General features: G+C 36.0%; 1 protein-coding gene across 22 annotated transcripts in view; it reads right to left on the bottom strand.

Annotated features, from left to right (window-relative positions):
- GPHN (gephyrin) overlaps window positions 1-24606 on the bottom strand; it is a 567900-nt gene that overhangs the window by 352602 nt on the left and 190692 nt on the right. For all 22 annotated transcript variants that reach the window (XM_021098013.1, XM_021098018.1, XM_021098005.1 and 19 more), the window contains 1 exon segment: window positions 10922-10979. In XM_021098013.1, the coding sequence (XP_020953672.1) occupies window positions 10922-10979 (58 nt within the window).

The following is a 24606-nucleotide window of genomic DNA, read 5'->3' as shown; positions in this document are numbered from 1 at the left end:
TGATCAATTAAATTCAGATAGGGAAGCTTTTCAGTCCATCTTAGAGATTTTTCAACCCAAGAAGGATTCTTTTTAGCTCTTTCCCAGGTTCATTCTGATAAATAATTTAAGTTCTTGCTCTTTTAGAGAAATTATCAGCCTCCTCGCGTTTGCCACCAAATATCTATTATTATTATTATTATTATTATTATTATTTTTGCTTTTTAGGGCCACATCTGTGTCATGTGGAGGGTCCCAGGCTAGGGGTCGAAACAGAGCTACAGCTGATGGCCTATATACCACAGCCACAGCAACACAGGATCCTTAACCCACTGAGTGAGGCCAGGGATCGAACCTACAACTTCATGGTTCCTAGTTGAATTCGTTTCCACTGTGCCACGACGGGAACTCCCCAAATATATATTATTTTTGAGAGTGACCTTAGCCTTGAACTTCCCCACATACTGTCCCAAATAAAGCCACTTCCTTTGGAAACAGCTTAATATGTTCGTATGGACTACCCTGGAGAGTATATTTAAACTACTGTTCCAAGTACTGTGTAGGGGTGGTAGCCTTTGGCCTGTTGGGGTTGCCATTCCAAATTTAGAAGTTCTGTCCAATGAGCAACTGGGGTGAGGGTGATAAGGCCCCCAGTATTCTTTCCTACTGCAGCTGGACTAGAGCTTCCGTCCTATGAAAGGGGGCTGGACAAAGAAACGGGACTCTGACTTTCAACGCATCCATCAGAATTTAACCTCTGCAAGTCAGAGTTTGGAGGCATGACACATGATAAAGGCCTGCCCATTCTGAGGAGATATCAAAACTTTTAATTAAGAACGTGCAGGGGGAGTGCCCCATACTCTAGACCACATCTGCCCAGAATACAGTTTCGATCAAGATGAGGAGAGATTAAAGTAAAAACACAGAAAGAACATGTTCCATTTACAGTAGGAAACAAAAAATGTGATATAAACTCTTTGCGTATCCTCCTAGGTCTTGAACATTTTTCCTTTTACTCTCTACCAGTTTTTTGTTTTACATTTGAGTCTAGAATCCATTTTGAGTTAATTTTTGTATAAGGTATGAAGTTCATTTTGAGATTACTTTTTTTTGCTTGTGGATGTTCAATTATTCCAGCATTACTTCTTGAAAGGGTTATCAATTGAATTGCTTTTGTAGCTTTATTAAAAAATGAGGAGTTCCTGTTGTGGCTCAGTGGTTAATGAATCCGACTAGGAACCATGAAGTTGTGTGTTCGATCCCTGGCCTCACTCAGTGGGTTAAGGATCAGGCGTTGCTGTGAGCTGTGGTGTAAGTCTCAGACAGGGCTTGGATCCCGAGCTGCCGAGGCTGTGGTGTAGGCCAGCAGCTACAGCTCTGATTGGACCCGTGGCCTGTGAACCTCCATATGCCGTAGGTGCGGCCGTAGAAAAGACCAAAAAAAAAAGAACTGAACATATTTGTGTGAGTCTACTTATAGGTTATTTATCCTGTTTCACTGATATATTTGTGTATCCGCCAATACTACACTGTCTTGATGACTACAGCTAACAGTAATCCTTATCATTGGGTAGAGCTAGTCCTTTGACTTTGTTCTTTTTCAAAATTGTTTTAGCTGTTATAGAACCTATGCCTTTCCATATACTTTTAGAATGATGTCTGTAATTCTATGTCTGCAAAAATACAAAAACAAAAAAAAATTTGTTGCATTCTCAATAGGAAGTGTATAAACCTAACTTTGAGAAAACTTTACTATTTGAATCTTTCTATACTTGAACATGGTATGTCTGTCCGTTTTTGAAACTGTCCTTTTATTTCTTCAGCCTTTTGCAGTCCTTTTTTTTCTTTCTTTCTTTCTTTCTTTTCTTTTTTTTTTTTTGTCTTTTTGTCTGTTTAGGGCCATTCCCGCAGCATATGGAGGTTCCCAGGCTAGGGGTCTAATTGGAGCTGTAGACGCTAGCCTATGCCACATCCACAGCAAAGCAGGATCGAAGCTGCGTCTGCAACCTACACCACAGCTCACAGTGATGCCGGATCCTTAACCCACTAAGCGAGGCCAGGGATTGAACCTGCAACCTCACGGTTCCTAGTCATATTCATTTCCACTGCGCCATGACAGGAACTCCAGCCTTTTGTAGTCTTTAGCTTACAAATAAGATAGATATGTGTGTTCTTAGGTGTTTACCTAAGTATTAAATTTTATTTGAAGTAATTGTAAATGGTATTATTTTAAATTTCAGTTTCCAAATGTTGCAGATATATAAAAATCAAATTGATTTTTTTTTACTGCTAATCTTATAGCCCCTAAATTAACTGGTTTATTAGCTGTAGTGTATCATATCTTTTTCTACATAGACAATCATTTGATCTCCAGATGGTTTTATTTTCACTTTCCAATCTTTGTGCCTTTTAAAACTTTTTTGTGTCTTTTAATTCACTTTTGTGCCTTTTTGTGCTACTGAGAATTTCCGGTACTTGATTAAATAAAAGTAGCGAGAGCAGACAATCTTGCTTTTTTCCTGCTCTTAGGAGGAAAGCATTTATTCTTTCACCATTAAGTCAAATTTTAGCTGTAATTTTTTTAGATGCTCTTTATCAAGTTTAGGAGGATCCATCCTCATTCCTAATTTGCTAAAGGTTTTTTCAAGAATGGGTTTTAGGTGTTTTTTTTTTTTTTTTTTTCAAGTACTTCTACTCCATCAATTGATATGACCACGTAATTATAATTTTTATTCTTTAGCTTATATATATGGTAGATAACATTGTTTTTGCAGTGTTGAATAAGTTTTTAACCTCAAACAAATCCACTTGGTAGTAGTGTAAAATTTTTTTTATACATTCTTGGATTTGATTTGGTAATACACAGTAGAAGATTTTAACTTCATAAGAGATACTGGCCTGCAGTTTTCATTTTTGTCCTGTCTTTTTCTGATTTGGTATCAATGTAATACTAGTCCCATAAAATAAGGTGGGAAATGACTCAGTAAACTGAGTAAAATCAGTACCAATTATTTAATGTTTGGTAGAAATATCCAGGGAAACCATCTGGGACTGGAGGTTTTTTCCTTTTCTTTTTCATTTTCAGCCACCTCTATGGCATATGGAAGTTCCTGGGACAGGGATCAAATTCCAAGCCAGAACTGCAATATATGACACAGCTGCAGCACACTGGTCCTTAATCCACTTCACCAGGCTAGGGATTGAACCTGTGCCTCTACAGAGACAAGTCAGATCATTAACCCACTGTGCCCAGTGGGAACTACTAGAAGTTTCTTTTTTAGAAGTTTTTTATTCTGAATTTCTTTTTTTTTTTTTTAATATAATGATCTTTATTTTTTTTTCCATAATAGCTGGTTTACAGTGTTCTGGCAATTTTCTACTGTACAGCATGGTGACCCACTTACACATACATGTACACATTCTTTTTTCTTACATTATCATGCTCCATCATAAGTGACTAGACATACTTCCCAGTGCTACACAGCAGGATCTCATTGCTAATCCATTCCAAAGGCAATAGTCTGCATCTATTATTCCCAAGTTCGCAATATATCCCACTCCCGCCCCCTCCTTTGGCAACCACAAGTCTATTCTCCAAGTCCATGATTTTCTTTTCTGTGGAAAGGTTCATTTGTGCTATATATGAGATTCCAGATATAAGTGATATCATATGGTATTTGTCCTTCTCTTTCTGACTTATTCACTCAGTATGAGAGTCTCTAGTTCCATCCATGTTGCTGCAAATGGCACGCTTTTGTTCCTTTTTATGGCTGAGTAGTATTCCATTGTGTATATATACCACATCGTCCTAATCCAATCATCTGTCAATGTCATGTTGTTTCCATGTCTTGGCTATTGTGAATAGTGTGGCAATGAACATGCGGGTACATGTGTCTTTTCTAAGGAAAATTTTGTCCAGATACACGCCCAAGGGTGGGATTGCTGCGTCATATGGTAGTTCTACGTATAGAATTCTAATGTACCTCCATACTGTTCTCCATAGTGGTTGTACCAGCTTCCATTCCCACCAACAGTGCAGGAGGGTTCCCTTTTCTCCACACCCCCTCCAGCATTTGTTATTTGTGGACTTATTAATGATGGCCATTCTGACTGGTGTGAGGTGGTATCTCGTGGTAGTTTTGATTTGCATTTCTCTAATAATCGGTGATGTTGAGCATTGTTTCATGTACTTGTTGGCCATGAAACGTCTGTTCAGGTCTTTTGCCCATTTTTCCATTGGGTTGTTGGCTCTGTTGCTGTGGAGTTGTATAAGTTGCTTGTATATTTTAGAGACGAAGCCCTTGTCAGTTGCATCATTTGAAAATATTTTCTCCCACTCTGTAAGTTGTCTTTTTTTTCTTCTTTTTCTTTTTGGTTTCCTTTGCTGTGCAAAAGCTTGTCAGTTTGATTAGGTCCCATTGGTTTATTTCTGCTTTTATTTCTGTTGCTTTAGGAGACTGACCTGAGAAAACATTTGTAAGGTTGATGTCAGAAAATGTTTTGCCTATGTTCTCTTCCAGGAGTTTTATGGTGTCTTGTCTTACACTTAAGTCCTTAAACCATTTTGAGTTTATTTTTGTGCATGGTGTGAGGGTGTGTTCTAGTTTCACTGATTTGCATGTAGCTGTCCAGGTTTCCCAGCAGTACTTGCTGAAAAGACTGTCTTTTCCCCATTCTATGTTCTTGCCTCCTTTGATGAACATTAATTGACCATAGGTGTCTGGGTTTATTTCTGGGTGCTCTATTCTGTTCCATTGGTCTGTATGACTGTTTTGGTACCAGTATGAATTTAATTTCTTTAATGGTTATACAACTATGTAGACTGTCTATTTCATTGTGATTCATTTTGGTAGTAAGTGGGTGTTGAGGAAGCAGACCATTTCTTCTAAGTTGTCGAATTTGAATGTAAAGTTTTTCAAAGTATTCTCTAATTATATATATATATATATATATATATATATATATATACACACACATATATATATAAATTTTTTTTTTTTGTCTTTTTGCCTTTTCTAGGGCTGCTCCCATGGCATATGGAGGTTCCCAGGCTAGGGGTTCAATCGGAGCTGTAGCCACCGGCCTACACCAGAGCCACAGCAACGCTGGATCCTTAACCCATTGAGCAAGCCAGGGATCGAACCTGCAACCTCATGGTTCCTAGTCAGATTCGTTAACCACTGTGCCATGACGGGAACTCCTCTAATTATATTTTTAATGGATGGAAGAACTACAGGGATAGTCTTTGTCCAATCCTGAAATTGGTGATTGCATATTCTTTATCTTTGTTTTTCTATTTTTTTCCTTTGTTTTAAGAAAATTAGTAATTGACTGTTGAAACATTTTTATGATAGCTTCTTTAAAATCCTTGTTAGAGTTCCTATTGTGGTTCAGCAGGTTAAGAACTCAACTAGTATCCTTGAGGATGTGAGTTTGATCCCGGGACTTGCTCAGTGGGTTATAGATCCAGCACTGCCTCAAGCTGCACTGTAGGTTACAGACGTGGCTCAGATCCGGCATTGCTGTGGTGTAGGCCTGCAGCTGCAGCTCTAATTTGACCCCTAGCCCTGGAACTTCCATATGTCACAGGTGTGGCCCTTAAAAAAAAAAAAAAAAAAAAAAAAAAAAAAACCAATCCTTGCTAGATATGGAGTTTTCTTATGGCACAGTAGGTTAAGGATCTGGTGTTGTCACTGCTGTAGCACAGGTTCAATTCCTGGTCCAGGAAGTTCCCCATGCCATGCAACTGGTAAAAAAAAACATCCTTGTCAGATGATTAAAACACGTGACTCATCTTCATGTTGGTGTCCACTGACTGTCTTTTTTCTCATTCAAGATGTGATTTTTATTGACTTTGGTATGATGAATGATTTTTGACTGTTTCTAGGACATCTTGCATATTATATAATGCTGCTCTGAATGCTACTTCATCTTTTTTAGCAGATGTCCTCTTGATGAAGTATAGTATAAGGGCTGTATATTCAGCTTCTTGATGGGTCCCACGGACAATACTCTAGCAAAAGTGAAGCAGTGATTCACACTACTTCATGAAGATATTAAGGCAGAAGTTTATCTCCTTTCTTGGCTCTGCTGAAACCTTTCTGGTCAAAGTGGGGCATCACCTTGCTTTACACTGTTGTTAGTGTGAGTGGATGTTCAGCTCCCTCTGGACCCTATTAACACTGAGAGGGTAAGTAGACGCATACTGAAATTACAGTACCATCTCCACTGATGTTGATATAGATGACAGTGGAGGTTATCTGCCATAAAGGCTAATTAACACAGGAAAGGGAGGGTGAAACAAGAGTGGTGAATTCCCATCCTGCACTGTCTCTTAGTCTTAACTCCTCCCAAGTGGGGTGAGTCTCAGCTTACCACTGGACCCCATGGACACTACCCTGTTGGAGGAGGAGTCAGAGCATAGCTTGCTTCCACTGGGTTGGTAATGGTAGATTAACTCCCTACCTTGGTTCCCCCTACCATATTCTGGCAAGGAAATCAGAACACTGCCTACTCTACCATGTGGGAGATGGAAAAATAACTCTCAGATCACCCCACAAACAATACCAGGGGAGGGATTCAAAGCTCTGTCACCTGTTTCTTGGGGGTGGCAGGGGTGAGGTAGAAGCTCAGCAATCTGCTTGGTTCTGCTGAAACTATGGGCAAGCTAAGTAGTTTTCCCATTGGCATTTGGCTGGAGTAGGGAGAACATGCCCAAAAGGCTTTCTGTTCTGTTAGTACACACTTGTCTTGGATTGTTTGGCTAAAGAGAACAGGCTTTTCTAGGTGCTTTTTTTCTCTGCCTGTTGGTGGTTCAAGGTTGAAGGCTGGATTAAATTGGAGAAAAAAGGAAACCCAGGTAACTCACTACCATGTCACTCCTCTAGTCCTGAGTCCTTAGGCCGTCTAATTTCTTCTTCCTACTTTTCAGAGTCTTTCCATGCTTGTTTATTTTTTAAGGATTTTTAATTATAAGAGGAAGGATTTGGGGAAGAACAGGACTATTGTATCTTGGTTAGAACCAGAAATCTCCTCAGTAGGAACACTTTTGGACCTAACAAACTTGTAATATTATCTGGATCAATTAATACATGAGCCAACAGAATAAAAAGAAAAATGACATACAACCTTTTCTACTCACCAAAGGAAACAAAAAACAAAAAACCCACAATAAACAAAATAGTGTAGCACTAGCAAAAGAATAAATAGATGAACAAAAGTTCAGGAAAGGAGAGATTTATATATGTGTATGCACATGGCTAGGCACATGAAAATTTAGTATATTGTAAATGAGGCCATTTAAACCATTGGGGGAAAAGATGGACTTTTCAATAAATTGGGCTAGGAAAATATGAAAATATGAAAATCTGGTTATCTCATATTAAACAAACTTATACCACTATAAATTACAAATAGATTAAAGAGTTCATATTTAAAGATCTCTATTTTAAATAAATTCACGCAAGTCACAATACAAATTGGCATAACAACTTGGAAAACAGTTTGATTTCATCCAGAAAAGCTAAAAGTATATATTACTAAAACTCAAGAATTCTATTCCTCAGTATATACTTCGTGGAAATTCTTACACAGGATAACTATATAAGAACTTTATAGCATCATTTTCATAACATTTCCAAATGGAAACAAGTTGAATGTCCATCAGCAGAAGGATGTCCCAATAATTTGCAGCACAATGAACTATTTTAAAACAAAACAAAAAAAAAAAATAAAACAACAAACAAAACAAAAACAATCCCTCTCAGACCTTCTCTATAGACAACAATATGATGAATCTCATCGTGTTGAACAAAAGAAGCAAGGCAAAACAGATTGCATACAGTGTGACTCAATTCATTTAAAGTTCAAAGAGAAGCCAATAAATTATAATATTTAGGGGTATAGACATATGTAGTAAAACTAAACAAAAGCAAGGAACTGATAATGGTAAAAATTTAGGATATTGGGTGGATGAGATGGTTGTGATTAGGCCAGGAATGTATTTGTTCTTTATCCCTTAAGGATTTGGTAATGATCCATTCAATATGAGGTGATTTACTATAATTAATAAATGTATGCTTAATTCAAATTATATATGAGCTAAGTCATGATTTCTGGTGCTAAAAATATTGTGAAAGATTACCACATCTGATAAAAACTGAACATGTTTCAATTAATCATTAATTGTTAATAGTAAATTTACACATGCATATTTATTATACATGGTACACTGTATACAGCATATTTCAAATTTAAACTCAAACATACTATTTAGGTAATTTAAAACTGCTCAGATATTAGCTAACTAAAATTAACATTACAACCATATGTTTCACATATTTGCCAATCAAAACAAAAAGATATCTGATATCAGCTAAAAATACTAAAGGTGCCAACAAATGTTGATGAAATAAATATTTCGTAACAGTCTTTCTTCAAACACTTTTGAAAGGAAGAATCAATGTCACATTTTCTTAATGCCTCAAGCCATCAAACTCTCTGAAGCTGTTTTGGATATAATACCAGTAATTGATGGAAAAAATCACCTATTAGATGTCATCCATGAATTGCATCTCTTTTTTTTTTTTTTTTTTTTTTTGTCTTTTGTCTTTTTAGGGACACGCCTTGGGCATATGGAAGTTCCCAGGCTAGGGGTCTAATCGGAGCTGTTGCTGCCAGCCACAGCCACAGCAACGAAGGATCTGAGCCATGTCTGCAACCTACACCACAGCTCATGGCAACACCGAATCCTTAACCCACTGAGCAAGGCCAGGGATCGAACCCACGTCCTCGTGGATGCTAGTCAGGTTCATTAACCACTGAGCCATGATGGGAACTCCCATTAATTGTGTCTTTTTTCAAGGCATCTCTTGAGGGGTAACTCACTCAAATTAAAAACAAAAAAACCAAAAAACTACTTCTTTAAACAAGAGTCACTATTAGAAAATAAGCAACACATATGCCAATTAATTAAATGAATAAAGAGTATATTAATCCTGTTTCTAGGCAGGGCCTTCCCTAGGGCAATAGTTTTGGCCCACTGTTATTATCTTATATAGCTTTTTAAGGCAATTCCATTTACTAACATGGCCTCAACTAACTCTTGCATAATGACAAATCCCAGAATCAGGTGAAAGATAGAAATATCTTTCTTCTGAGTTCTGGGCTGATTTACCCAATGACTTAGTGGATATATGGTTATTTAAAAGGAACCTCAAATTCGGTTAAGTCCAAAACTTAACTTATTTCCTCAAACTATTCCTTCTTTTCTTATCTCCTCTTACAATCTATGCACACTCCCAGGCCATAAACCTGGGTCAACCTTTCCATCTTCCCCTAAACATTCAATAAATCATCAAGTATTATTGATTCTATTTTCTTAAATAATATTTCTCAAATCTGAGATTCTTCTTCATCTTCATTGCCACCACTTTAGTTCAAGTTTCAATCATTCCATGCCTAATTTCTGCAATCTGGTCCTTCCTTATAGATGGAACCGCCTCTTCTTTAATGAAATATTTCTTCTCACTCATCAAAGAAAAAACCTACAAAATCACTAAGTTAATTATGCCACTTTCTTTCCTAAAATCACATAATGTCACCCCATTGTTTTCAGTTTAAAATCCAAATTTCTTATGGCATAAATGCCCACTGCCTGTCTTACATCTCAACAATTTTTATTTTACCCTGTGATCTGGTGCCATATTATCTCCTATTTATGTTTTCACAAGCGCCTCTCCTACTATGTAGAACTCCACTTTGCTGGTTATACTTCTTGGAAAGATTTTGCTGATTATCTTTTTTGAGTAGTTTACTGTCCTTTCTATGTATTTCATGGAATACTTTGTTTACCTTTATCACTTAACATATGTTGCAATTGTATTATAAGCCAGAGTACCTTTAAGCACCACAAGGACTTCAACAAGCTCACCTTTATTAAATCTCATTTCCTTCTGAAAAATAAGGGATCTAGATTAAAGGTTCCTCCCAGCCAAACTATTTTATGAATTTATATCAAGTTAGAAAGAGTCTCTTGACACACCGAGCTTTTGGTTGCCCCTTAATGCTACAATATTATCATGGCATTAATTCCTATGTTGCCTATATAGAATATTTGAGATACTGAAAGTAATAGTATAGAACATAAAGATCAATGAATTTAACTTAGTTATTAAACGTAATGTAAACAATTTAAAGAACTATTTACTAAGATTTAATTTATTGAATTTGATTTGAAATATTTAATTAAATCAAGCTGAAGGATTTGTTTGAGATCTTTGTTACTGTTACTGTTAACAGCTAAACTCAGTCTTATACATCCTTGACTACTGCTATCCAATTGCTAAATTTTATTTACGTAATAGACAGTAAGTTCAGTCCTCATCATTGCTAACTGCTTTGAGACAAGGGTCACATGTTATGCCAGAGGACTAATAGCCCACAGTATTTAGAACGTATTGGAGACAGAAGAATATAATAATGCTGAAGACTTAAAGAATGAGGTCATTTTTTTCATTTATTGTACTATAAATTGTAAATTGAAATTGGCCTACTATGTTATCAAAGGAACCAGAAAATATTTAACAGACCAATATTATTTATAATTGGTGAAAGCTTATAAGGAAATTAAAACAAGATAAAAAAATCCATTATGCACACTAATGCTTATACTATGCTTTCTTAAGTAGATTTTCATGAATTTTACAAGAAAGGGTTCCTGTTTTGATTTTCCTAATATATTTCATAGAAATGTATTGATGGTTGTAAATGAAATATGATGATGATTACATGATATCTATTTTTAAATTCAAATAGGATAACTGGGAATTAAATGATGTCCTAACACACCCAAAGATTCAATAGAATAAGATAAAACAATTCTTCGTGCACCTTCCTGTCAAGATACTAAGTCTTTGTAGAGGTGAAAAACGCCATACTATACCTTGATTTCTTCTATTTCATCTGGTACTATCTTGTATGCTGATATAGTCCCACCCAACCTGAAATAAGGAGAAAAAAACATTCTCAAAACCAGTAAAAGTGTACTGAAAAATATGGACTGTTTCTGCCATTAGCATCAGTGTCACCAATAACTGCCCACTACCCAGCCCAATAATCATGGAGGAAAAACAAATATTTTGTACTTTGGTTTTCCATATAGTAGCTAAAAAGAGGTAAATGATGAATGACTCCTGAAAGACATTTAACCATAATTAAACTTCTTTTATTGCTGGTTTTAATGATGCTCAAACTGCCATTTTTACTGAAGGGTTCTGCCACAACTAAGGTGTATCAAGAAAAATAGGACACAAGGTGTTGCTTTTTTTTTTTTTTAATTAACACACTTTACTTATTTAGATTAGTATTAGGTTTATAGAAAAAGTTAAGCAGAAAGTAAGGAGATTTTTTTCATAGATCCCCCCCACCATAGTTTTCCCTGTTATTAACATTTGCATCAGTGAAGCACACCTGTAACAACTACTAAATCAATATTGATGTTGCTTCCTTCCAAAAATATTTGAACAAGGAGGCAGAGAGAGAAGTCTGTGTGCCCAGTACTGCCCTTGGAAAAGAGATGAGCGTTTGAGGGTTACAAATTTAATCCCCAAGATATAAACTTTGCCTTGAGGCAGTGATGTCATTACATGTCATGTTCAACTGTATGAAATGTTTTTAAGGAAACAGCTAAGTTTATGTAACAGTTATTCTTTGTCAGGCGTGTCATATATTATCTATTTTGATTCTTACAGTTGTCTCCATTATAAAAAATGGGGAAATTGAGACCCTGAGAGATTCAGTAACTTTCCCAAATAATTGAAAGAGCTGGTTAAGTGAAGGAGCTAATTAAGACATATATCATATGTAAATACATACCAGATTTCAAATACTTAGTATAACAAAGATAAATTTTAAAGCATTGATTACATGTTAAAATAACATTGTACATGTATGGCATTAAACAGGTACATCATTAAAATTAATTTCATCTGCTTCTTTTTAGTTTTAAATACGGCTCCTGAGAATTTTAAGTTACAAATATGATGTGCATTAGTGGCTACTATCATGTCTCTATCAGACAGGTGCTCTACGTTCCTAAACTCCAAGATTACCTACCTACCTTGGTTCTAACTCAGGGCTTAAAAAGAACTCCCTGATTACTTATTTGACTTTTTAAGTATTGTGATATCAGAAAAGAGAGTATCATAAATAAGTCACTCGCATATTCTAGATACTTTAGGCTATCTCCAGTCTCAAATGTAAATTAATAAATGCCATCCTGATTTTCATTAAAAAAACTATCTAATCAAATGATTTTCACTGAAAACTATTATTTAAAATTCTTTAATAATACCAATTATTCTTGGCAATGGAACTAATGCTCAGGTCTTGATTTGAGAATTATTTCCTAGACTTAAAAGTGTTATGACTGAATGATGGAAACACTAATGAAATTTAACTTAATTCATATTATATAAGATAGAAAAGTGAATACTAATAAAGGAGTAGCACTGGGTGTTGCTAAACTGAAAACAAAACTCTCTGTAAAAGGTTTAGAGTAGGCATTTAAAAGACACTTTCACTGTCAATCATTAAAATTATTCAATTAGAAGTTGATATTGTGGGATAACAATGAAGACACTAGAGCAAAATGACTACTGAAAACTTGAGGACTTCAATTTATAGCCTTGCAAATAATGAAGTCAGCATTTTATCCATTGAGATCATATTATATAATAGATACAATCCAGGCAATGAGGATGCAAAAAAATCATTGTCTTATAGGAAGAATATCTATAAAAATATCTGATAAGTAAAAAATATCTTAATATAAAGCATTAAGGTATTACAACAGAACTAGACAGAAGTTCAAAGTTCAAAATTATTTCAAAGTAAGTTTTTAAAAGGCACCTATCACTATTAAAAAAACTATTTATAATAAAAACAGTCTAAAACAACTGTTACAAAAATGGGAAAGTGGATTACAGAAACAGTTTCAATTTTTTAGTAAAATAATGATTCAAAGAAGCCATGGTCATAATGGTTGACTTTTGCACGAAAAATGAAAATAATGCTGCTAGGATAAATTTCAATTCTACTTCAACAACTCATTTTTCTTTTGCTCAGCACTGACCAAAAGTCAATCCTAAACTAAGCAAGGTAGGCCTCCATATTGGTAATCCTACATAAACTTCTAACAAATGATGATGGTTTCAATTGTTAAAAAGGCAGGTAAAATACATGATTTAATATATTTCTATCTGGATCAAAATGGACATATGACACAAACAGTATGTGTATGAATAGTGTGTTAACTATTGTAGAATTATCATTTGATCAAGTAGCTAAAAATGGAGGAAGGGCCTCTGTATTATATTAAACACATTAATGAGAAAGGAGATTAAAGCTGATATAAACACCAGGAAAAAATTCCAATAATAGGAAACAATCTAGTAGTAAAGAAGTGTCATAAGCCAGTTAATTAAAAAAATTCAAGAGTAAACTTACTTCGGCCCACCTTTTTTTCCTATTTCTTTAGTATAACCAAATTAGTGGTAACTTTGCCAGCCTTAAAGTGATTTCTGAAAATGACATTTCTATTTTCATGGCATCCTGAAACACTTCTAGGTTTAAAACATCTATAAATTTAACATACCATCAGTACCCTCTAGTCACTGCATTCAGGACAACTGATTCCAAACTTCATGTTCTTTCTCTAACAACACACGTCTTTCATTACTAAAGGAAGAATATACTCTGGAGGCAGAGTGCTCTTTTACTCTAGTCAATATATAAAAGTGGTATTACATTGGCAGTAACAGTGGTAGTTATAGTGGTACTAATACTACTACTGGTAGTATATTGAGTATTTATGATATGCCAAGCATTATGTCAGGCTTTATACATTTTTTCTCATTTAACTCTCATATCCTATAATAAGGATCATGAAACAAAATGAGACAAGCAATTTTTTGAAGGTCCCATTCTAGTAGTGGCAGATTGGGCTTAAGAACTCAGCTCCAAGATTCTAAAATTTATGTAGAAAGTCAAGGGACATAGTACACTCAATCCTGAAAAGAAGAAAGCTTGAGATTTCTATTTTCTGATTTCAAGTTACTACAGAGGTACAATAAGCAAGAGACAGTGTACTGCTAGCATAAGGATAGGCATATAAAGCAACAGAGAACAACTCAAAGTCCAGAAACAAACATCACACTTATGGTCAAGTGGTTTCTGTTTCACTGTAATAAATATATTTAAGAAATGTGAATTTTATCCGTTTTTAAGTATACAATTACATTCATAATGATGTGCAACCATCATTACTATCTCTTTCCAAAATTTATCCACCCATCACATAAAGAAAAACTCTGTAATTATTAATGAATGACTCCCATTTTTCTTGTTCCAGGCCTTGGTAACTCCTAGTCAATTTTGTCTTTATGAATTTGACTACTCTAGGAAATTCACCGAAGAGGAATCATACAACATTTGTCCTTTTGTGTTTGGAAAATTTCATTCAGCAAAAAGTATTCAAAGTTATTCCATGTCGTAGCACGTATCAGAACTTCATTCCTTTTTTATGCCCAAATAATATTCCATCGTATGTATATCATACATTTTGTTCATTCATTCACCTGTTAATGGACAACTGGATCATTTCCATTTTTTGGCTACTGTAAATAATGCTGCAATAAACATTAGCATAGAGCTATCTGAGTCTCAGTTTTTGGGGGTATGCACCTAGGATGTGGAATTACTCAATTATATGGTAATTCTATGTTTAGTATTTGAAGAACCACCAAATGGTTTTCCACAGTGGCTATACAATTTTATGTCCTCACTAACAATGTATAACTGTTCCACTTTATCACATCTTCACCAATACTTGTTTTTTATTTTTTATTTTTTTTATGGGCTTTACCTGCAGCATATGGAAATTCCTAGGCTAGGGGTAAAATCAGAGCTGTAGCTGCCAGCCTACACCACACCCACAGCAATACCAGATATGAGCCACATCTGCAAGCTACAATAGAGCTCACAGCAGTGTTGGAGCACTCACCCACTGAGTAAGGCCAGGGATTGAACCTGTGTCCTCATGGATACTAGTCGGATTTGTTACTGCTGAGCCACTACAGTAACTCCTCTATTTTTTTTTAATGGCTACCCTAATGGGTGTAAATCGGTGACTCACTGTAGTTCTGACTTGCATTTCCCTAATAACTAATAATGTAAGCATCTTTTCAAATTCTTATTGGTAATTTGTATAACTTCTTTCAAGAAATATCCATTCAAGTCCCTGGCAAATTTTAATTTGGGTTGTTTGTCTTTTTGCTGTTGAGTTATAGCAGTTCTTCTTATATTCTGGATACTAAACCCTTATCCAATATTTTATTTCCAAATAGTTTCTCATTCTGTAGGTTGTCTTTTTACTCCTTGATAATACACTTTGATGCACAAAAACTTTTAATTTTGGTGAAGTCAATTATGTATTTTTTCTTTTGTTGCTCACCTTATTGGTGTCATGTATAAGAATCCACTGCCAAATCTAAGGTCTTGAAGATTTAATGCTGTACTTTTAAGACTAAGGTTTTAGTTCTTCTATTTAGGAAATTGATCCATTTTGACTTACATGGTACAAAATACGGGTTCAAGTTAATTCTTCTGTGTGGGAAAACCAATAATTTAACAATATTTGTTAGAGATTTTTTTTCCCAAAGATGTTGTCACAGCTTTAACTTGGCACTCTTGGATTTGTTCCAAGTTATAATCAATTTTCCATGGATTTGGATTTATTTCTGGATCCTTAATTCTATTCTATTGGTCTACCATTATGCCAGTGGCACAGTGCTTTGATTACTGCAAGCTTTGTACCAAGTTTTGAAATTGGGAAATGTGAGCCCTCCGATTTAGCTTTTCTTTTACAAGATTATTTTGGCTATTTGAGGCTCCTTGGAATTTCCTATGAATTTCAAATACAGTTTTCTCATTTTTGAAAAAAAAAAAGGCAGTTTGAATTTTGATAGGGATTACGCTGAATCTACAGATCACACTGGGTGGTACTGACATCTTCATATTAAGTCTTCCAGTATATGAACATGGGGATGCCTTTAGTTAGCTGTTAATTTTTTTCAGCAAAATTTCATAGTTCTCAGTGCAGAAGTCTTTTATCACCTTGGTTAAATCTATTCCTAGACATTTATTTATTTTGCAGATGCTATTTGAAATGGAGTAGCTTTTAATTTCCTTTTCAGATGGTTTATTGTTGGTGTATAGAAATGAATGGTTTTTGTTTGCTGATCTTGTACCCTGTAACTTTACTGAACTTCTTTATTGACTAGGTAACTTTCTTGCTGATTATCTATGATTTTTTATATACAGGATCATATTACCATTAAGTAACATGTTACCATTTACTTCCCACTTAAGAGTTTGGATGCCTTTTATTTCTTGTCCTTGTCTAAATGCCCTAACTAGAACTTCCAATGCAATGTTCAATATCAGTAATTAAGGGTTTCCTCATCTTGTTCCAGATATAAGAGGAAAGCTTTCTGTTTTTCACAATGGAAAATTATGTTGGTTGTGGGGTCTTCACAAATGCCTTTTATTATAATAAGGAAGTTTCCTTAGTTTTCTAAGTGTTGTATCATAAAAGAATTTTGCTAAATGCTTTCTCTGTTACATACATCTCATCAAATGAGATGATCACGTGGGTTTTTTGTTTTTCAATCTTTCTGTTAATATGGTATATTACAGTGATTAATTTTTTTTTTTTTTTTTTTTTTTTTTTTTTTTTTTTTTTTTTTTTTTTTTTTTTTTTTTTTTTTTTTTTTTTGATTATTTTTTTATGTTTAACTCCTCTGGAATTCCTGGGGTAATCTTATGTGCATGATGTATAATCCTTTTAATAATTTTTAAATTCAATGCCTTAATATTTTCCTGTGTATTTTTTCATCTCTATTCATAAGGGATATTTTGCTGTATAATTTTTCTTTCAGGTGATGTCTTTCTCTGGTTTTGGTAGCAAGGTAATTCTAGCCTCATAAAATGAATTAAAAATTATTCTCTGGAATTCCTGTTGTGGCTCAGTGGAAACAAATCAGACTAGTATCCATGAGGATGCAGGTTTGATCCCTGGCTTTACTCAGTGGGTCAAGGATCCACTGCTGCTGTGAGCTGTGGTGTAGGTTGCAGACACAGCTCAGATCTCGTGTTGCTGTGGCTATGGCATAGGTCTGCAGCAGTAGTCCTGATTCAACCCCTAGCCTGGGTACATCCATATGCCCTGGGTGCAGCTCTTAAAAGCAAAAAAGTATTCTCTCCTCTTCTGGTCTCTGGAAGTTGGAAAAGCATCACTGTTAATTCTTCTTTAAATGTTTTGTTGACCAATTTACCAATGAAGTAATTTGATTTTAGACTTTTCCCTGGTGGGAAGTTTTTAGTGACTGAAAATATGTTTACTTGTTAAAAGTCTGTTGAGATTTTCCATTTGTTCTTTCTTTCTTTTTTTTTTTTTTTTTTTTTTTTTTTGTCTTTTGAGGGCCATACTCATGCAGCATATGGAGGTTCCCAGGCTAGGGATCTAAAAGGAACTGTTGCTGCCGGCCACAGATCTGAGCCGAGTCTGGAACCTACACCACAGGTCATGGCAACGCTGGATCCTTAACCCACTGAGCAAAGTCGGGGATCGAACCCACAACCTCATGGTTCCTAGTTGGAGTCATTTCCACTGCGCCACGATGGGAACTCCAAGATTTTCCATTTGTTTTTATGTCAGTTTAGGTAATTTATTTATTTCTAGGAATCTGCCTATTTCATCTAGGTACCTAATTTGTTGGCATACAATTGTTCACAGTATTTTTTAAAATCATTTTCATTTATTTGAATAGTAATATTTCCATCTTTATTTCTGATTCATTTAGTGTCTTCTCTTTTTCTCTTCATTAATCTAGCTAAAGGTATGTCAATTTTGTTAATCTTTTCAAAGAACATTTTTTTGCTTTTGCTGATGCTATATCATTTTTCTATTCTCTATTTCCTTTATCTCCAACTTAATCCTTATTCTTTCATTCCTTAATTTTTTTCCCTGTCTGTCTCCCTTTCTTGCATTATTGCATTCTCACTTTGAGTTTTTTCCCTTTTTGTAATGAATCGTTTTGATTCCCTCATTTCCTGTTTTATACATTTTAGATATTCTATTGGTGGCTATCATGGGCGGTTTAATATCCTAAATTTATAACAATCTAGTTGACTGATAACAATTATGTAGCATGAAATAAGTCTGCTTCTGTACAGGTCTATGCTCCCACTTTTATGTTTCCATGGCTAAGTTTGCTGGTTTTCTTATTCAGTCCTTCAAGGTATAAAGTTAGAGTTTATTAATTTAGGATGTTTTTTTCTCTTCTCATGTGGACATTTACAGCTATTAATTTCCCTCTGAGTAGTGCTTCCACTGCACCCCATAAGTTCTGGTATGTTGTGTTTTCATTTTCATTTGTCTCAAGGTATTTTCTAACTACTCTGCGATTTCTTTTTAAACCAATGATTAAGAGTGAATTATCTGGAGTTCCTGCTATGGCACAACAGGACCAATGGTATCTCTGCAGTAGCAGGGATGCGAGTTCAATTCCTGGCCCAGTGCAGTGAGTTAAGCATCTGAGGTTGCTGCAGCTGTGGCACAGATCACAGCTACTGCTCAGATTTGATCCCTGGCCTGGGAACTCAATGTGCTGGAGAGCAGCCAAAAAAAAAAAAAAAAAAAAAAAGAAGAAGAAGAACAGAAAAGGGAAAAGAGTGAATTGTTTAATTTCCACATATTGTGAATTTTTTCTAGTTTCCCTCTGCTGTTATTTCCTAGCTTCATTCCATTGTGGTCAGAGGTCATATCTTGTATGAATTCCATCTTTTTAAGTTTACTGAGACTTTTTTTTTGGTGGCCTTATATTCATTTTATCCTGTAATATGTTCCATGTGTTCTTTTGTGTATTATCTGCAATTCACTTCTGAAACATGACTGTGCTCATCTCTCTTCATTTATTTTGAGTATTAAAGTGATAATACATCTATTTCCTTAATATAATTTCCTTTAATAGGCTTCTAATTATATGACTTTTCTGAATGAATTAATCTATCTAATAAAAATAAAGAAACTATAAATAGTGATTATTGCCATTACTGAAACTATCCTAGAAAAAAAAAATAGTCCAAATTCATTAGGAATATTTAAAGTTAATGCAAAGCTGCTCAGAAATATTTTAGTGTTCTAACTCAAATCTGCTTCCTTTACAGTTTTCCCAAATTTTTGTTCTAATGAAAGTTAATTGATCTAGTAGTCCATGTCAGAAGCCTGGAAATCTTTTAAATGTCCTTATCTTTCTCAGTCCCTACAACAATTAATGACCAAGTCATATTTTTATTGGCCTTAATTTATCTGGAAAATATCTATTCCTTCATTTCCACTTCAGTACTTTAAGACTTTCTCATTTCTAACCACAGTTTTAACAATATCCTCCTCACCTTTCTAAAATGTAATTTTTGGAGTTCTCTTACGGTGCAATGGATTAAGGATGTAGCATTGTCACTGAATGGTCTTGTAGCTATTGTGGAATGGGTTCGAACCTGAGCCTGGGAATTTCAAAATGCTGTGGGTGTGGCAAAAATAAATAAAATGTAATTTTTGATGTATCATAGCCATATTTTTTATTTTTATGACCACCTATAGCATATGGAAGCTCCTGGCCTAGGGGTGGAATTGGAGCTCCAGCTGCAGGCCTATGCCACAGCCACTGCAACACTCGATCCAAGCCATATCTGCAACCTATGCCACAGCTTGTGGCAGCATTAGATCCTTAACCCACTGAACAAGGCCAAGGATGGACTCTGCATCCTCCTGGATACTATGTTGGGTTCTTAACCCACAGCTACAACAAGAACTCCATATCTTTATTTTTAATTAATGGATAATACTGTAACAAGGGTTATGAGAATTCCATTTATAAATTAATGAGTCCATTTCTTGTTTCATTTTGTCACCCTTTCACAGCACCTCTTTGTTCTAGCCATGCTCAATTATCTGTAATCGCATACAGCAGTTCCTTGTTTTATATGTATTATCTATATCCTAGATACTTTCTCCATCCCCCAAACTCCAAATCATCCTTCTGCAGTCAAATATCATTTTTAGAAGACTTTTACAAACTTGAGAAGCAGAAATAAGCACCTCATAAACTGTGCCTGAATAGTCTTACTCATATATGCATTATACCATTTGTCCCATTAATGTAATCATCAGCCTAAGAGATCTCTATATTCCCCACTAGATAATGAAAGTACAGACTGTATTTTAAATTAAGTTTGTATAGCTGGCAAAATAGTAAGTTCTTGAAGTTTGATAAATCAGCACTCCGGTAAATTAATGAATGTAATTAAAGGAGCTCAGACATGTGACTTTTCACCAATATCTTCAGCAAATCCTTTGTGTTTTTTTTTTTTTTTTTTTTTTTTTGAGGGTGGGGTGCTGCACCAAATGCATATGAAAGTTCCTGGGACAGGGATCAAATTCTAGCTGCAGCTGCAACCTAAGACACAGCTGCAGCAACACTGGATCATTAATCCACTGTGCCACGGTGGGAACTCCAGCTACTCCTTTGTTAAAAGCAGTGTCTCTAGACTTTTTCAGCAAGATGGTGGAGTAGGAGGATGTAGAAATCACCTTTTCCTCATAAGGAATAACTCTCAGCTAAAAACTAACTGAAAACTGACATAAAGATTACTGAACAGCAAAGGCTGTAAGACAGATCTACTGCGAATTAAGTAACAAGGGAAGAGAAGCAGCAAGGTCAGGACCTGTGCCCCAGGAAGGGAACTCAGAAGAAAAGGGAGATTATAGGGGCAGAGATCCACCTTGGAGAGTAAGTGGTTTGAGTCACAGATAGGGTGCCCTAGGCCTGAGGTCCCACAGAGGGAAGATGAGCCCTCTTGGCTGGTTGGAGGCCCAATAGGACTAACAGGAGGGTTGTAGGCAGCATAGACTCTGTTTGTGAGAAATGCACGAGCAGTGGCTTGCTCCCAAGACAGAACAGAGAGAGAGAGAATTGAAGACAGTACTAGTAGATATCCAGTTTTCCATAACCACACCTGTGTGCACCCCAGCCTGAACTAAGCAAATGCTCCAGCCCTACTTACTTCACCTTGCAGTTCCACACTGGAGTGAAGGCTGCCACACTGGAATGAACTTGAGCGTAGAATGCAGTGATTACTCAGACCAAGGCGTTGTCTGAGCATAGCAGGATGGCCAATGCTGGTTCTTACTCAAAAAGCTAATCAGAAGCAATCTTAATCTCTGACAGTGTCAAACTGCCACAGCCTGCATCCCAATACACACTGAGAGGCCAAGTGGGTTCCATCTGCCCTGAGGCACCTCCACAGTGCAGGGTTAGCTGAGATGGGGGAAAGGTGGTAGAGAGGTGGGAAGGGGAGAATGTGCAGTTCTAAGGGCAAAAGGAGACACAGATGCAGGGGGCTTGCCATTGCAAGTTAGCACACTGAAAGGAGGCTGGACTCTGTGGCCAACCTTCCAATGCCCACACTCCATCATGAACTCAACGCCAACAGGGCTGTTTTCCAGGACTGCTCCCCTGGGGCAAGGATGCGGTACTAGGAGAAGAGAGCACATGCTTTAAGGGAAAAAAAGAAAACCAAAACAGCTAGTAATCAATGCTCAGGGCTTCTTGGGAAACTTGGGATCCAGCCCCACATCTGATGGGGAAGAGAGGGCCACTGAAGAAGGGGAAGCACTGTCTTACACTGGTTCTGGCCAGAGACTAAGTCTAGCCCCAAACCCTTCCAAGGTGATAGCTGCAAGCACACCCTGAGGAAAGACATGACTTCTGTTCACGTAAAATCCATCTTTCTCATCAAAGGCACTGGGCACACAGAGACTGTATAGGGTCTTTTCCAATATATGCACATTCCTTCAAGACTGCAATAGGTAACTATTGCACCAAAATTCATAGAGATACAAAAATTAAAAAAAAAAAACAAAGCATATGGACTAGTCTCAATTGAAGAGCAATAGAAAACTTCTGAAAAAATAAACAGAACTAAACAATTTACCAGAACAAAAAAAAAAAAAAAGCATTTAAATTGGAAGAAAAGAAGTAAAACTGTCACTATCTGTAGATGACATAGAACTTTGTGTAGAAAACTCTCAAGTTTCCACCTAAAAGCTATTAGAATAAAAAAATCAGTAAAGTTGCAGGAAACAACACTAATATACAGAAATATGTTGCTTTTCTCTATACTAATAATGAACTATCAAAAAGAAAGCCAAAAAAAAAAAAATTCCGACATAATATCACCTCAAAAAGAATAAATTACATAGGAATAAACTTGACCAAGGAGATGAAAAACCTATAATCTGAAAACCACAGACACTGATGAAGGTAATGGAAAATGATACAAAAAATATAAAAAGCTATCCCATGTTCATAGATTGGGAAAATACTGTTAAGATGTCCATACTACACAAAAGAATCTATAGATTTAATGTAATCCATTTCAAAATACCCATGACATTTCTCACAAAACTAAGTAATTCTAAAATTTTCATAGAATAATAAAAGACCTAGAATAGCCAAAGCAATCTAGAGAGAAAACTAAACTAAACTAAAATAAAGATATGTTCCCTGATTTCACACTATATTGTAAAGCTACAGTAACCAAAACATCATGGGACTGGTACAAAAAGAGGTGCATGGGTGTAACAGAATGCCCCAAAATAAATCTAAAAAACTATAGTTAATTAATCTATAACAAAGGAAGGAAGAATATACAATTGAGGAAAGACAGTCATGTCAATAAGTGGGGCTGGGAAAAGTGGACAGCTGTATTTAAAAGAATGAGATTAGGAGTTCCCGTTGTGGCGCAGTGGTTAACGAATCCGACTAGGAACCATGAGGTTGCGGGTTCGATCCCTGCCCTTGCTCAGTGGGTTAACGATCCAGTGTTGCTGTGAGCTGTGGTATAAGTTGCAGACGCGACTTGGATCCTGAGTTGCTGTGGCCCTGGCATAGGCTGGTGGCTACAGCTCCGATTAGACCCCTAGCCTGGGAACCTCCATATGCTGCGGGAGTGGCCCAAGAAATGCCAAAAAGACAAAAAAAAAAAAAAAAAAGAATGAGATTAGAAAATTTCTTAACACCATATACAAAAATAAACTCAAAATGGATTAAGACCTAAATGGAAGAACTGAAACAATAAAGCTCCTAGAAGAGAACATAAGCAGAAGTAAAGACAAAGATAATATAAAGGCAGAAAATCATCCACTGACAAAATGATATCAAAACTACCAGACATGAGAAGAGGAGAAGACAAATGTGGAACGTGGAAAATGCATTCGAAATAAGAGAACTGCAAAACAAAATAATAAGTACAATAGACACACACATAAAAAAGAAAAGCAATCCAAACACAACACTAAAGATAGTCAGCACACCACAAGAGAAGACAACAAAAGAAGACAAAAAAAAGACCCAAAGTAACAATTCAAAGCAATTAACAAAATGGCAATAAATACATGCTTATCCATAATTACATTGAAGTATATGGATTAAATGCTCCAACCAAAAGACACAGACTGGCTGAATGGATACAAAAACAAGACGCTTATATATGCTGTTTACAAGAGACCCACTTCAGACTCAAGGACATGTATGGACTCAAGAGGATGGAAGAAGAGATTGCATGCAAATGGAAATCAAAGGAAAGCAGGAGTAGCAATACTCATAGAAGACAAAATAGGACTTTAAAATAAAGAAAGTCACAAGAGACAAAGACATTACCTAATAATTACAGGATAATCCAAGAAGACGAAATAACAATTGTAAATATATATGCACCTAACACAGGAGCACCTCAATATATAAGGCAACCGCTGCTGACAGCCATAAAAGGAGAAATCAAAGCAACACAGTAACAGCAGGGGACTTTAACACCCCACTTACATCAAGAGACAGATCATCCAGACAGAGAATCAACAAAGAAACAAGGCCTTAAAACTACTCTATGCCAGATAGATTTAACTGATATTTATAGAACATTCCATCCCAAAGCAGCAGAATATACATTCTTCTCAAGTGCACATGGAACATTCTCCAGAATACATTGCATTTTGGGCCCCAGATCAAGCCTTAGTAAATTTTAAAAAGTTGAAACTACCCCATGCAGGAGTTCCTGTCGTGGTGCAGTGGTTAACGAATCCGACTAGGAACCATAAGGTTGCGGGTTCGGTCCCTGCCCTTGCTCAGTGGGTTAACGATCCGGCGTTGCAGTGAACTGTGGTGTAGGTCGCAGACATGGCTTGGATCCCGCGTTGCTGTGGCTCTGGTGTAGGCCGGTGGCTACAGCTCTGATTGGACCCCTAGCCTGGGAATCTCCATATGCTGCAGGAGCAGCCCAAGAAATAGCAAAAAAAAAAAAAAAAAAAGAAATTACCCCATGCATTTTCTCGACCATAGCGTTATGAGACTAAAAAGCAACTACAAGAAAAAAACAGCAAAAATGAAAAAAAAGAAGAAAAAATATACTACAGGCATACCTCAGAGATATTGTGGGTTCAGCACCACACAA

This window comes from Sus scrofa, chromosome 7, assembly GCF_000003025.6.
Source record: "Sus scrofa isolate TJ Tabasco breed Duroc chromosome 7, Sscrofa11.1, whole genome shotgun sequence".
Taxonomy (NCBI): Eukaryota; Metazoa; Chordata; class Mammalia; order Artiodactyla; family Suidae; genus Sus; species Sus scrofa.
This window is presented reverse-complemented; position numbering and strand designations above follow the sequence as displayed.